Source organism: Dipodascopsis tothii (assembly GCF_038497935.1).
Source record: "Dipodascopsis tothii strain CBS 759.85 unplaced genomic scaffold V1510scaffold_16, whole genome shotgun sequence".
NCBI classification, from domain to species: domain Eukaryota; kingdom Fungi; phylum Ascomycota; class Lipomycetes; order Lipomycetales; family Lipomycetaceae; genus Neoaidaea; species Neoaidaea tothii.
The window spans coordinates 195,061-206,975 of NW_027118000.1; the positions used below are offsets into that span (position 1 = coordinate 195,061).

Here is an 11,915-nt window from a genome sequence, read left to right on the forward strand (position 1 = left end):
AACCACGTCGCCCCGTCGCCAGCCAGAGCTCCCCAATGGACTCCCCGGCGACCGACGGCTACGACACCGGGCTCTGGCGGCACGCCGAGGTGCTCATCGGGTCCACCCGGTTCCCCGACTCGGCCGGCATCCGCAACATCCTCGTCACCGGCGGCCAGGGCTTCATGTGAGTCTCGTGCCGGCGTCACTGACCCCAGCGCGTCGTGGCTCGTGCGGCACCTCGCGATCCAGTACCCGCACTACACCGTCGTCTGCTTCGACAAGCTCGACTACTGCGCGTCGCTCAACAACACGGGCTACCTCGCCGCCAACTGCGCCAACTACCGGTTCGAGAAGGGCGACGTGACGTCGCCGGCCGACGTCGCCCGCGTCCTCGAGACCCACGCGATCGACACGGTCATCCACCTGGCCGCAATGAGCCACGTCGACCTCTCGTTTGCCGGGAGCTCGTTCGAGTTCACGTCGACCAACGTCTACGGCACCCACGTGCTGCTCGAGTGCGCCAAGAACTACGGCCGCGTCTCGTCCTTCGTCCACGTCTCGACCGACGAGGTCTACGGCGAGGTCTCCGAGGCCGGCTCGGACCTGCTCGAGACGTCGATCCTGTCGCCGACCAACCCGTACGCCGCGTCCAAGGCCGCCGCGGACATGCTCGTCAACGCCTACTACAAGAGCTACGGCCTGCCGGTCGTCGTCGTGCGCTGCAACAACGTCTACGGCCCGCACCAGTTCCCGGAGAAGATCATCCCCAAGTTCATCTGCCGACTGAACCGCGGCCTGCCCTGCGTCGTCCACGGCGACGGCTCCAACAGCCGCCGGTACCTGTACGCGGGCGACGCGGTCGACGCGCTCGACACGATCCTGCACCTCGGCAAGCGCGGCCAGATCTACAACATCGGCACGCCCGACGAGGTCTCCAACCTCGACCTGTGCCGGCTGATCATCGAGCGCGTCGGCGCGCCCGCCGACGCCATCGCCTTCTCCGTCGACCGCCCGTTCAACGACCGCCGCTACGCCATCGACGCCACCCGCCTGCGCGACCTCGGCTGGACCCAGCGCACGCCCTTCGCCGACGGCCTCGCGGCCACCGTCGCCTGGTACGCGCGCTTCGGCGAGACCTGGTGGGGCGACATCTCGTCGTCGCTCTCGGCGTTTCCGACCAAAGACCACAAGTTTTTTGCGCCCAAGGCGCCTACTGTACAGCCATCATAGCGCCGTTCTGGAACCAGTCCGCGATCAGAAACGACGCGTCCAGCGCTGGCGTCAGCTCCATAGCCCCTGAACTTACATTGGCTCTCGCTCAGGCGCGGGTCACAGACCGTGTCGTATCGGATCACAAGGTCCTCGTCCGTGAGCATCTGTGACCCGCCCACGCACTCGGTCACCGCGTCCCCGGTGAGCTCGAGGTGCACCCCGTTGAGCTGCGACCCGTTCGCCTTGTGGATCCGTAGCGCCGCCGCCAGCTCGGCCATGATGTCGTCAAAGTCGCGCGTCTTGAGCCCGGACGTCGACGACTTGGTGTTGCCGTGGCACGGGTCCGAGATCCAGACGACCCGGTGGCCGGACGCGGCCACGGCGCGGATGTGCCCCGGCAGCAGGCCCTCGATCTTGCCGGCGCCGTAGCGCGAGATCAGCGTGACCCGGCCGGGCTTGCGGTCGGCGTCGACGATGTCCAGCAGCCGCACGAGCTCGTCCGGGTCCGTCGACGGCCCGACCTTGATCCCGATCGGGTTCTCGATCCCCCGGAAGTACTCGACGTGCGCGCCGTTCAGCTGGCGCGTGCGGTCGCCGATCCACAGGAAGTGCGCCGACGTGTTGAACCACTTGGCCTGCCCGTCGGCCGGGTCGCGCAGCCGGCGCGTCAGCGTCTGCTCGTACTCCAGGTGCAGGCCCTCGTGCGACGTAAACAGGTCCACGCTCTCGAGCGACGACGACGTGTCGGCGCCGACCGTCCGCATGAACGAGAGACCCTCCATGATCGACTTGACGACCTCCTGGTACCGCTGCTTGACCGCGTCGGACTGCACGTGCGACAGCGACCAGTCGAACGGGTGGTGCAGGCTCGCAAAGTCCGACGTCAGCGTCGACCGGATGAAGTTGAGCGTCGCGGCCGAGTGGAAGTACGCGCTGGGTCAGCCCGCCCGCGTGCGCCTTACCTGACGAGCCGCGCGGGGTCCGGCGTGCGGTCGTCCACGTCGTAGCCGTTGATGTTGTCGCCGCTGGCGTCAGCCTCGTCGCGCGCACACCCACCGGAACGACGGGATCGTCTTGCCGTCGACCTCCTCCGTCAGCTTGGACCGCGGCCTGCGTCAGCGGGCCCGCGCACGCGCTTACTTGGCGAACTGGCCGGCGATCCGCGCGATCCGCACCACCGGCAGCTTGGTTCCTGCGGTCAGCGCGCCCGCGCCGCCACCTACCCCAGACCAGCACCAGCGACATCTGCAGCAGGATCTTGAGCTTGGCCTCGATGATGTCCTGCTCTCAGCGGCGTCCGTCGCCAACGTACCTGCGAGCAGTAGTCAAACAGCTCGGCGCAGTCGCCGCCCTGCAGGATGAACGCCTTGCCGAGCGCGGCGCTCTCCAGCAGCGCCTTGAGCTTGTTGATCTGCGTCAGCGGGCCCGGCGGCGGCGTACCTCGTGGGGTCCGACCAGCGGCGGCAGCGACTCCAGCTTGTTCAGGGCCTGCGTCAGCGCGCCCGCGCCGCACGCACCTTCTCGACCTCCTTCGCGTCGTCGTAGACCACGTCCTGCACGATTGGCTTGCTCTGCCACGACGTGACGTCCCAGGGCTGGCTGGCGGGGCCATCGGGGGTCGATGTGGGGATCGTGTTTGGTAGCCTGGCGGCCTGATCGCTGCCGTCGCCAGCGGCCTGGCTGACGGAATTCGACCGCAGCTTGGCCGCGCGCACGGCGCCCTCGCTGGGCGTGTGCTTGACGACGTCTGCACGCCGAAAGACCGGCGACTTGGACCGTGGCAGCGGCGACCCGGCGCGTTTTCTGTTTTCCATGATTTTTGTGGATAGGCAGTGGGAATTGGCAGCGAATTGGCAGCGAATTGGCGGGCACTGTGGCAGCAACAGCAATTCGCGGCAGACGGCAGCGCAGTGGCAAAGTGCACGGCGATCGACAAGGACGCTGAAGAACTGGTCGGTTCGAGAGTGGTGGCTTGCCGGGATTATAACGCCGCTGGGGATGACTCCTCAATGACTAACAGTTCGGAGACTCCTACACACATCATGGCAATGTTATATTTGTATTATAAACATTCTAGAGAGAACGTACATGTGATACACATACACCCGTCAAATGCTACGCCCGTCGTTGCTTATTTGGCAATGGCCGACAGAGCCTCCAGGACCTCCAGCTCGATCTTGGCCTCGACCTGGTCGAGCTCGCTGCCCGAGGTGGCGTTCTTCTGGGCCTCGGCGAGCTGGGCACGGATGGCCTCGGCCGAGAAGTCCTCGGCGGGGTAGGCCTCGACGGCGTTGATGCTCAGGAGCGAGCCGGGCTGGACAACAGCGAAGCCGCCCGAGACTGCGGTCAGCAAAGCGCGTGCGCGGACGTACCAAAGAACTGCTTGATGGCACCAGTCTCCTCGACGATGTCGACGACGCCGGGCTTGAGCTCCTCGATGACGGGGACGTGGTTGGCGAGGACACCGAGGTCACCCGAGACCGACGGAAGGTTGACCTGGATGCTGCTGGTCAGCGGGGTCCAAGAGGGCGACGGGATCGCTGGCGCCGACGGGGGCGCGCGTAGACGGTGCCGGACGGGCGGATGCCGGTGGTGCTGGCGGTGCTGGTGCCGCACGGCGCGCGCGGGCCCAGCCGCCGCGGGGTCGCCGCGCTCCACCACCCGGCCACACGCCATCGCCGGATCGTGCCATCGCATCCGCATCCGGTCCGGCCGACCCACGGCCGTCGAATTGACTGCACCGCGGGGTCGTTCAGGCCGTCTGCGCTGTCCCGCCCTCGCCGGCGTGTTCGGCCCACAGAACACTTACACGTCCGAGTTCTCGTAGAGGGTCTACACAATTAGCTCTGCTCGCGCGCACGCTGCCGCCGGCGCTTTCGCCGGCGGCCAACAGCCGCTGCTTACCTGGTGAGGCAGGGCCAAGCTGAGACGGATCTTGTCGGCAGCGGGGGCGGCGTCAGCGTATCCACGGACCGATCGGAACGCAGTCTGGGTGGGGCGGGCCCGGCTGAGGGTTCTGGTAGCAAGGCGCAGGGCACTCATTTTGTATATGACAACGAATTGTTCGGGGGGGAGAGAAGGAGTGAGTATTCAAGCCTGTGTTGTAGAGACGAGAATGAGAAATTAGCGGAACGAGAATCTTTTCGAGATGTAGAGGTGATTGGTTAGCCATGATAGGGTACGGGCTGGCCGAGCGGCCCGCGGCGGCTTCTAGAGCAGCGCGGTCGCGCGGTGTTACCCGGACGCATGGTGGGCGCCCACTCCGACAAAATTTCAGTGCAGATTTCAGTGCAGATTTCAGTGAAGATTTCAGTAAAGATGTGTATTACTATCAATTCCCCCAGACCGTGCCTACGAATATGTGCATTTCCAATGGACCTCTGAGATCTAATTTTAAGACCACGCGGTGAGTATATAGCAAGTAAATCTAGTTTGCACCAAAATAGGGGTACAATATGGACCTGCGAACGCAGACTGTACTCCAGAGTGTTGGCAAACCCCTCGGCGTGCGCCGGCCGTTCAATGTAAACTAATTTTTGATACACTAAGAGACAAAGATTTTATTATATCACACATCAACGTAATCCAGTATCGTAGTTTACTCCTCCGGGACTGGCGTTAGCAATGTTCGGCGACGTAGCCACTTACTGTCAATGTCACCGCTGTCGATTCCGTCAATGATGTCGTGGGGGGGCTGGCCGTCGACTCTGCAGCCGACCGACTGGGCAGTGCCCAGAACCTCCTTGACGGTGCCGCTCAGCTCCTTGGCGAACGACTTCGACCGCATCTGGCGGGCGATCTCAATGATCTCGTCGAGCGGGATGTTGCCGCTGTGCTTGACGTTCTTGTCCTTCTTGCGGTCACGCGGGGGCTCCTTGAGCGCGGTGATGACCAGCGACGAAGCGGCAGGGACAACCGAGACGGCAGCCTGACGGTTCTGGATCGTGAGCTGGACGGTGACGCGAATGCCCTTGTACTTGGTGGTGGCCTTGGCGATGTCCTCACCGACCTTCTTCGGCGACAGACCGAGAGGGCCAATCTTGGGGGCAAGCGCGGACGACGCACCGACCTCGCCACCAGTGGCTCTCAGGTAGATGATCTTAATCTCAGTGGGGTCGAACTGCTCAGTCAGCATGGCCCGCAGAATCCAGAAGCCAACGAAAAATTTCCTCTGACACGACGCCAGCCGATCCTACAGAACGGCTGGCCTGCCGTGCTGCCGAGCATGCTCGTAGCATCGACCGCGTGTGCAGAATCCAAATCGTCTTCGTGGCGGAGGAGGGAGACACTCACCTTGGGCGGCATTTTGTGTTATGTTGAATGTAATGTATGAGAATGAGAAAGCTATGTTAAAAATAAAGGCCTTTCTCAGCTGTCAGTGCGTGTCGAGTTCGATTACACTGGCGGCCAGCGCCGCAGAAACGCTGCGCGAACACGCTGGGAGTGTGACTGTGTTCATAGGGTTTAGCCCTAGCTCAGATCCATCGTACCCCGGGTAAGCCATCCACTCTAAATCACGTGATATGCACCGCCACGTCTACAGGTCCCGCCGCGTCGCGCTATCAGCTATGCAATTGACTATATCCATGTTGTGACCTTGGCGTCGCTCAAGATCTCCAGCTCAAACTCGCCGTCGCCAATGTCGAGGCGGTTTGCAACGAGCTTGTAATGCTCGCCAGCCTCTAGCCAGAGGCTGTTGATAAATATGCTCTTCGAGGAGTTGTTCAGCGAGCTCGCGGTTGCCAGCTGCTTGTCCTTTCCGTACAGGTCGAGCTGCATGAACGACGGGCCAGCGTTGGTCTCTCCCGGCACGAAACGCATGACCACCTTGGCTGGCGTCGACCGCTCGGACGATACGTAGTATGTCTTGGCCGACTCGTTCGTCCACTTGCCCCGGATCGTCCGAACAAAACGGCCCTGGTCGTCAGTCGGGCCTGGCCGCGCCCACTTACTGCCGAATCGTCCAGCAGAGGACTGAGCTCGCACTTGTCTGTGCTCAGCAGCCGCAGCGCAAATTTGCCCGTCACGTTGGCGTCGTAGACCGAGGCCACGACCGTGTAAGTACCCGCCGCCAGCGTCTTGTCTTTGGTGATCGCGTAGCCGTGCGAGTACTCAGAGCTGTCGAGCACGATCCTGCGCTTCGACACGCTGTCCACGCGCTCGCCGTTGGCCCACAGGACCTGGACGTGCACGGGCAGGTCTGTGAAGCACTCGAGAAAGAGAATGACGTTGCATGCGGTCGGCACCGTCAGCCGAAACTGCGGGTTCTTGCTGTACGTCGCGCACGACGAGTTGCCGCCGGCCGTCTCGGACGTCCACTCGCTGGCAACCTGCTGCCGGCAGCCGTGCGGCTCGGGCGCCAGCTGCAGGTCGATGGGGGCGGTCGCGTAGCAAAATAGCGAGAAGCTGAGCGAGTAGGTCTCGTCGGCCTCCGACAGCGCGACCATCGTGTACGTCTTGTCGGCCGGCAGCTTGACCTTGACGAGTACCTGGTGCGAGTCGACGAGGTCGACCGGCACCAGCAGCGACCGGTTGACGTACACGCGCGCGCCCTTGTTGTCGTACACGTACAGCGTGATGAAGATCTTGGGGTCGTCTGGGCTGTTGATGTGGCGGGTGAGCAGCAACCAGAGCGTGCAGTCCGAGCCGGCCGTGCCGGCCGCAAGCTTCTGCCGGACTATGTACTGTGGGTGGCAGTTGACGCGGCGGCGGATTCCCTTCTCGGACGTCTTGCCGAAGAAGTGGGTCGCCAGCCGGTGTTTGAACAGGCACGGGTTCCAGTTCAGGTAGAGCGAGTTGAAGTTGGTGTAGATGCTCTCAAAGTCGAGCCAGAACGCGCCGGCAGGCACGGGCCGGTCAGCGAGCTTCGGGTGGCCCTGGTACTTGGCGCCCACGGGCGACACGCCCTCGGACCACGGGTTCTTGAGCAGCATCAGCCGGGTGCCGTCGTCGAGCTCGACCAGGTCGACAATGGCGTAGTCGTGCTCGGTCACAAGCCCGAGCTGCTCCTCCTCGATCTTGGCGAGCCGGCCGGTGCCGACCGTGACCAGGACGTCGTTGTACTTCCACGACTGGTGCACGCGGCTCCAGACGTCGGCCGCGGCCGGCTTGACGCACCGCTGCAGCGAGATCAGCTCGGGCACCCACGACGTCAGCACAAACAGGTCCCAGGCCGTGTTGGACCCCGGAAACGCGTAGCCGCCCCGCAGCTTGAGCACGGCCTTCTCCATGAGCGCCGGCCACAGCAGCCGCGGGTTGGTCAGCGAACGGGCGACGATGGACCGCGAGCCGTCTGTGGCCGGCAGCAGGTCGTCGATCACGACCCGCCGGTGGATGCCGTTGATCAGGAGCTTGGTCACGTACCGCCCAGACGGCGACACCGTCGGCACGCCCTTCGAGCTCTGCGGGAACAGCTTGTTGGAGAGGATCTGGGTCAGCCCGGCGCGCGCGCGTCGTACCTTCTTGCCTGTGCGCAGCTCCCACGCGGTCGCCGCGCAGAACGACGAGATAACAGAGCAGTCGCTCAGCAGGCCCTGCGACACGTCGAGGCCGCCGGCGCCCACGAGCTCAAAGTCGGCCCCAAAGATCTCCGCCGGCCGCTTCCAGCCGGTGAAGATCCGCCGCTGGGCTTCCGTCAGCGAGAGCTCGCCCGCGGGGTCGCTGCGGTCAGCGGGCTCGCGCGCGCACGTACACAAACTGCTCGGCCAGGCTCAGCTCGGCCACGTCCGGCTCGTCCGTCCACGGCGGGAACACGACGCCGTTGATTTTGGAGCTCTTGAGCACGGTCACCTTCTCGCGCGTGGTCAGCGCCGACAGCGGGTCTGGCCCCGGCGGCGGCCCGGCTCTGGACCGCTCGATCTCCGCGCGCATGCGCTCGGCCGCCGAGATGGCCTGCTCGTACGCAAGCCGCATCCTGCGCTTATCGGTCTTGGTTGTCGCTGCCCTGACGCCGTCGATGAAGAGCGAAGCCGCACCAACCGTGGCTGCCAACGACTGCTCGACGTCTCCGTTCTGCTGGGCTCGGGCAGCCTCGCGCATCTTATTCTACCGTCAGACGCCCCGTCGGCCCGACGCGTACCTTTGCGTTGGCTTCAATGGATCGTGCGTCCATCTGTCGGCATCTTGAGGACCGCGTCCTGAGGTCTGTGTGGAGCGGTTCGGGCCGGTGCCGCGTGGCTCGGATGCGCGCGCGAGGCGGTCGTGCGGTGCCGGGTCGATCGGATGCCTGCCTGAGCCGGCGTTGTCAGATCACGTAGACCCTCCACGGCGAGGGCGTGGTGTAGGAGGGGACGCGGTGCTGCTGCAGTTAGCGACGTGCATGCGGCTGAGCCGCCACCGCCGGCGGCGCCGTGCGCACTCACCTATCGACAGCGCTCGATGCCAAGAGCGGTGACGCCGATGAGCGATACGGCGAGGAGACCCGCTGAGTTACCCGGAGATCACGACTTTGCTACCCGGCGATAACGAGCGACGCGCAAGCCGTTACCCGGCTGCGGGGCTCGGAACAGCCGCCGGCCGCGCCGCGCACGGGCGGTGTGGCGTGCACTGCACCGCCGCGCGGCGGTGTGGCCGTGCACCGCACCGCCGCGCGCGCCACCGCCCGCGGAGGGCGGTGGTGGCCGTGCTGCGGCCGTGCCTGTGGGTGGCCGTGCTGTGGCCGTGGTGGCAGTACCCCGCGTTCAACAACCACACACGTGCGCCGTTGTTCTCCAGCGACGGCACCGCCGGCACCGCACGCACTCGCCGCACGCACTCGCCGCACACCACCGCACCCGCCGACACCACCGCCAGGCCAGAAGAACGGCACCAACCTCTGTTGCACCTCGGCTGAGACGGCCCGTCCGCATCCGACTGCATGTGCGCGTCTAGTTCCTCGGCTTAATTCCCAACGCCCACCTCAACCGCGCCTATATCTGCCGGCCTGCTCTCTGCCCGTGTCCGCTCCAGCGCGTCTCCGAGCCCCGATCCAGCAGACCCGCACTCGCGAGCACTCACGGCAAGGCGTTCGTCCAGCCCCGGCCCTCTCTGCGCACTTAACCGACCCAAACACGCGATATGTCTCTCTCCAAAGAGCAGCTGCCGCCCTGGGGCTCCGCGCTATCCGGCGCCGCCGGCGCAATCGTGGCAAACACGATGGTCTATCCGCTCGACCTGGTCAAGACCAAGCTGCAGATCCAGCCCAAACGGAAGCCCGGCGACGCCGAAAAGGCCCTCGAGTAAGCACACGACCCCGCTCCGCTAACTCCAGCGACGCCGAGGACTACTACGAGACGTCGCTCGACGCAATTGACAAGATCTACCGCAAGAAGGGCGTCCGCGCGCTGTACTCAGGGCTGCCTGGGTCGCTCCTCGGCGTGGCGTCGACGAACTTTGCGTACTTCTAGTATGTCCTCTGCCGATCCCGCTGACCTCCAGCTGGTACGGCTGGCTCCGCAGCTCGTACCAGAACAAGTACCCGTCGATCTCGACGGCGGCCGAGCTCGTGCTCGGCGCGCTCGCCGGCGCGCTCGCCCAGATGTTCACGATCCCGGTCTCGGTGATCACGACGCGGCAGCAGTCGGCCGACGACAAGGTGTCGTTCCGCGACACCGCCAAGGAGATCTTGGCCGAGGACGGCGTGAGCGGGCTCTGGAAGGGCCTCAAGGCGTCGCTCGTCCTCGTGGTCAACCCGGCGATCACGTACGGCATGTACCAGCGGTTCAAGGTCCTGATCTACAAGGACAAGCCGCAGCTGACGGCGCTGGACTCGTTCTGTAAGTGCGGCGCGGGCTCTGCTGACCCAGTCCTCGGCGCGCTGTCCAAGTCGATGGCCACCGTGTGCACGCAGCCGCTGATCGTCGCCAAGGTGATGCTGCAGTCCAAGCCGCGGGCCGGCCAGCGGCACTACAGCTCGTTTGTCGAGGCGCTCCGGCACCTCGTCCACCACGAGGGCCCGGCCAGCCTGTTCAAGGGCATCGGCCCGCAGATCTCCAAGGGCGTGCTCGTGCAGGGCCTCCTGTTCATGTTCCGGGACCGTAAGTGGTGCGCCGGACGTGCTGACGCCAGAAATCGAGCTGCTCGTGATGCTGCTCATCCGGCTCGTGCGCCAGTCGCGGCGCCGGGCGGCCGTGCTCAAGTAGTTCATTGCTCAATCTATGCTGGTCATCTATATGCTCTCTAGCGCTTCTCGGTCTCCCACACGACCACGGTCTTGTCGAAGCCGCCGGTGACGAGCACCTCCTTGCCGTCGACGACGCCCGCGTACATGGCCTTGACCTTGCCGTCGTGGTGCTTGAGCTCGGCCACGACCTCGCCGGTCGACCGCTCGATGCCGCGGATGACGCCGTCGTTGCCGTTGCACCACACGCCGGACCCGTGCGGCCGCCAGCAGATGCGGCCGCTCGAGTACGCGTCCTGCGGCGCGTTCGTCGTCACGTTCTTGATGATCTGGTCGTTGCCGGCCTCGAGCATCATGAACCGCATGTGCGGCGTCGCCGACGTCGCGATCGCGATGTACTTGGGGTTGCTCGGGTCCAGCACGATGTCCATTGCGCAGAACGTCACCCACGAGTTGCTGTCGGGGTTCAGGTTGTGCCGCGCGTACTCGGTCAGCGTGGGCTGGATCTTGTAGTAGTAGATGAACGTCCAGTCGCGCCGCGACACGATCAGCATCGGCGACCTGGCGCCCTGCGCGTCGACGTACGCGCCGCCGTCGAGGTCCGGGTCCGTGAACGCCAGCGCCTCGGGGTTGCTCGGGAACGTGAGCACGCCGATCTTGACGAGCTCGACCTTGGCTGGCGCCTCGTCCGTCGCCGGCGTGTCCACGATCTCGTACACGTACACCTTCTGGTCGTAGCCGGCCGTGGCGATGTAGCGCTGGTCCTTGGAGCACGCGATCCGCACAACGAACCGGAGGTGGTCCTTGACCTCGTGCACGATGTCGCCCGTGTCTGCGCGCGAGATCACCAGCCGGCCGTCCATCCCGCCCGTGATCAGCATGTTGTCCTTGTAGATCAGCAGCGACAGCAGCGGAGAGAGATGCAGATGCGTGTGCTTACGCAGCAGGTCCAGCGTGTAGAAGTCAAAGATCCGCAGGCTCTTGTCAGCGGACGTGGTCAGGATGCACGGCCGCGTGTACAGCGGCGACGTCGGGTCGTCCACCACGGACGGCATCGCCAGCGTGGCCACCGTCACAAACAGAATGTTGGTCTCGGGCATCTGCGCGGGGAGCATGGTCTTGAACTGCGGATGCGGGACGACCCACTTCTCGCTATCGTCCTCGAGCGAGATGGCCGCAAAGTCCTGCGCCAGATTCATGCGACGGTTGTGGTCGACGATGCTGCGGTCAGCGCCGCCGGGGGCTGACGTACCTCTCGAGCGTCATGGAATCATCCGTGGGAATCATGTTGTCCTCTAGGCCGATTTCCTCCTGGAACGCCTTGAGGGTCTGCCAATTAGCTCTGGAAGGGGACTGAATGCAGCCGTCGGCGGCCAAACTCACCTCAGCGTAGCGGTTGTCCCGGAGGTACCGGGCCACGAGGACGTGGATGTTGTCGCGGGAAGGCATTTCGGCGCAAAGTGTGTGGGTCTCGGATCAATTACGGCTGCCAAACGGGCGATGGCAGGGTGTGCTCGGGTCAGGCGCTTCTTCGGGGCAGGGGCTATCGATCGCAGGCGCTCGTAGCAGGGGGGGCGGGCGGAGGTGAGGTGGGTGTGGTCTCGGCGGTCGAGGTGGCCGTTAT

General features: G+C 64.7%; 7 protein-coding genes across 7 annotated transcripts; 2 read left to right on the forward strand and 5 right to left on the reverse strand.

Annotated features, from left to right (window-relative positions):
- Positions 1-74: 74 nt before the first annotated feature.
- On the forward strand, positions 75-1,170 carry V1510DRAFT_351183 (uncharacterized protein; the record flags this gene model as incomplete). Its single annotated transcript, XM_066930864.1, has 2 exons — positions 75-166; positions 198-1,170. Coding segments are annotated over 2 exons (1,065 nt in total), but the record flags the coding sequence as incomplete, so codon positions are not given.
- On the reverse strand, positions 1,161-3,231 carry V1510DRAFT_417513 (DAHP synthetase). The gene is made up of 9 exons (XM_066933958.1): positions 2,712-3,231; positions 2,635-2,682; positions 2,507-2,605; positions 2,418-2,475; positions 2,335-2,386; positions 2,251-2,304; positions 2,157-2,219; positions 1,289-2,127; positions 1,161-1,257 (listed from the first exon to the last, which is right to left on the reverse strand). Exons 1-9 carry the CDS (start codon positions 3,006-3,008, stop codon positions 1,193-1,195), a joined length of 1,575 nt encoding a protein of 524 aa, XP_066788785.1. The 5' UTR covers positions 3,009-3,231; the 3' UTR covers positions 1,161-1,192.
- Positions 3,232-4,389, reverse strand: V1510DRAFT_417519 (ATP synthase subunit delta). The gene is made up of 4 exons (XM_066933959.1): positions 4,099-4,389; positions 4,004-4,026; positions 3,567-3,697; positions 3,232-3,534 (listed from the first exon to the last, which is right to left on the reverse strand). Exons 1-4 carry the CDS (start codon positions 4,234-4,236, stop codon positions 3,326-3,328), a joined length of 501 nt encoding a protein of 166 aa, XP_066788786.1. The 5' UTR covers positions 4,237-4,389; the 3' UTR covers positions 3,232-3,325.
- Positions 4,390-4,501: 112 nt separating this feature from the next.
- Positions 4,502-5,523, reverse strand: V1510DRAFT_417523 (60S ribosomal protein uL11). Its single transcript, XM_066933960.1, has 3 exons — positions 5,488-5,523; positions 4,843-5,314; positions 4,502-4,806 (listed from the first exon to the last, which is right to left on the reverse strand). Exons 1-3 carry the CDS (start codon positions 5,497-5,499, stop codon positions 4,793-4,795), a joined length of 498 nt encoding a protein of 165 aa, XP_066788787.1. The 5' UTR covers positions 5,500-5,523; the 3' UTR covers positions 4,502-4,792.
- A 224-nt stretch (positions 5,524-5,747) lies between these two features.
- V1510DRAFT_417527 (uncharacterized protein) lies at positions 5,748-8,614 on the reverse strand. Its single transcript, XM_066933961.1, has 5 exons — positions 8,556-8,614; positions 8,273-8,491; positions 7,886-8,238; positions 7,653-7,854; positions 5,748-7,622 (listed from the first exon to the last, which is right to left on the reverse strand). Exons 2-5 carry the CDS (start codon positions 8,303-8,305, stop codon positions 5,919-5,921), a joined length of 2,292 nt encoding a protein of 763 aa, XP_066788788.1. The 5' UTR covers positions 8,306-8,491; positions 8,556-8,614; the 3' UTR covers positions 5,748-5,918.
- A 287-nt stretch (positions 8,615-8,901) lies between these two features.
- V1510DRAFT_417530 (mitochondrial carrier domain-containing protein) lies at positions 8,902-10,344 on the forward strand. Its single transcript, XM_066933962.1, has 5 exons — positions 8,902-9,410; positions 9,443-9,577; positions 9,610-9,947; positions 9,978-10,208; positions 10,240-10,344. Exons 1-5 carry the CDS (start codon positions 9,250-9,252, stop codon positions 10,311-10,313), a joined length of 939 nt encoding a protein of 312 aa, XP_066788789.1. The 5' UTR covers positions 8,902-9,249; the 3' UTR covers positions 10,314-10,344.
- On the reverse strand, positions 10,155-11,911 carry V1510DRAFT_417532 (WD40-repeat-containing domain protein). Its single transcript, XM_066933963.1, has 3 exons — positions 11,675-11,911; positions 11,544-11,620; positions 10,155-11,512 (listed from the first exon to the last, which is right to left on the reverse strand). Exons 1-3 carry the CDS (start codon positions 11,738-11,740, stop codon positions 10,351-10,353), a joined length of 1,305 nt encoding a protein of 434 aa, XP_066788790.1. The 5' UTR covers positions 11,741-11,911; the 3' UTR covers positions 10,155-10,350.
- Between the last annotated feature and the right edge of the window lie 4 nt (positions 11,912-11,915).

Excerpts from the sequence above, each read along its gene's own strand:
- V1510DRAFT_417527 (XM_066933961.1), bottom strand. The coding sequence starts at position 8,305 with ATGGACGCACGATCCATTGAAGCCAACGCAAAG. Across the intron at positions 7,855-7,885 it reads AGCCTGGCCGAGCAGTTTGT|CGACCCCGCGGGCGAGCTCT; the intron begins GTACGTGCGCGC and ends CGCTGACCGCAG. Across the intron at positions 7,623-7,652 it reads AGCTGCGCACAGGCAAGAAG|ATCCTCTCCAACAAGCTGTT; the intron begins GTACGACGCGCG and ends GGGCTGACCCAG.
- V1510DRAFT_417530 (XM_066933962.1), top strand. The coding sequence starts at position 9,250 with ATGTCTCTCTCCAAAGAGCAGCTGCCGCCCTGGGGCTCCGCGCTATCC. Across the intron at positions 9,578-9,609 it reads ACGAACTTTGCGTACTTCTA|CTGGTACGGCTGGCTCCGCA; the intron begins GTATGTCCTCTG and ends GCTGACCTCCAG. Across the intron at positions 10,209-10,239 it reads CCTGTTCATGTTCCGGGACC|AAATCGAGCTGCTCGTGATG; the intron begins GTAAGTGGTGCG and ends TGCTGACGCCAG.
- V1510DRAFT_417519 (XM_066933959.1), bottom strand. The coding sequence starts at position 4,236 with ATGAGTGCCCTGCGCCTTGCTACCAGAACCCTCAGCCGGGCCCGCCCC. Across the intron at positions 3,698-4,003 it reads CTCTACGAGAACTCGGACGT|CATCCAGGTCAACCTTCCGT; the intron begins GTAAGTGTTCTG and ends GCTGACCAGCAG. Across the intron at positions 3,535-3,566 it reads TGCCATCAAGCAGTTCTTTG|TCTCGGGCGGCTTCGCTGTT; the intron begins GTACGTCCGCGC and ends TGCTGACCGCAG.
- V1510DRAFT_417532 (XM_066933963.1), bottom strand. The coding sequence starts at position 11,740 with ATGCCTTCCCGCGACAACATCCACGTCCTCGTGGCCCGGTACCTCCGG. Across the intron at positions 11,621-11,674 it reads GGGACAACCGCTACGCTGAG|ACCCTCAAGGCGTTCCAGGA; the intron begins GTGAGTTTGGCC and ends GCTAATTGGCAG. Across the intron at positions 11,513-11,543 it reads GATTCCATGACGCTCGAGAG|CATCGTCGACCACAACCGTC; the intron begins GTACGTCAGCCC and ends CGCTGACCGCAG.
- V1510DRAFT_417513 (XM_066933958.1), bottom strand. The coding sequence starts at position 3,008 with ATGGAAAACAGAAAACGCGCCGGGTCGCCGCTGCCACGGTCCAAGTCG. Across the intron at positions 2,606-2,634 it reads CGCTGGTCGGACCCCACGAG|ATCAACAAGCTCAAGGCGCT; the intron begins GTACGCCGCCGC and ends CCGCTGACGCAG. Across the intron at positions 2,128-2,156 it reads GACCCCGCGCGGCTCGTCAG|CGCGTACTTCCACTCGGCCG; the intron begins GTAAGGCGCACG and ends GGGCTGACCCAG.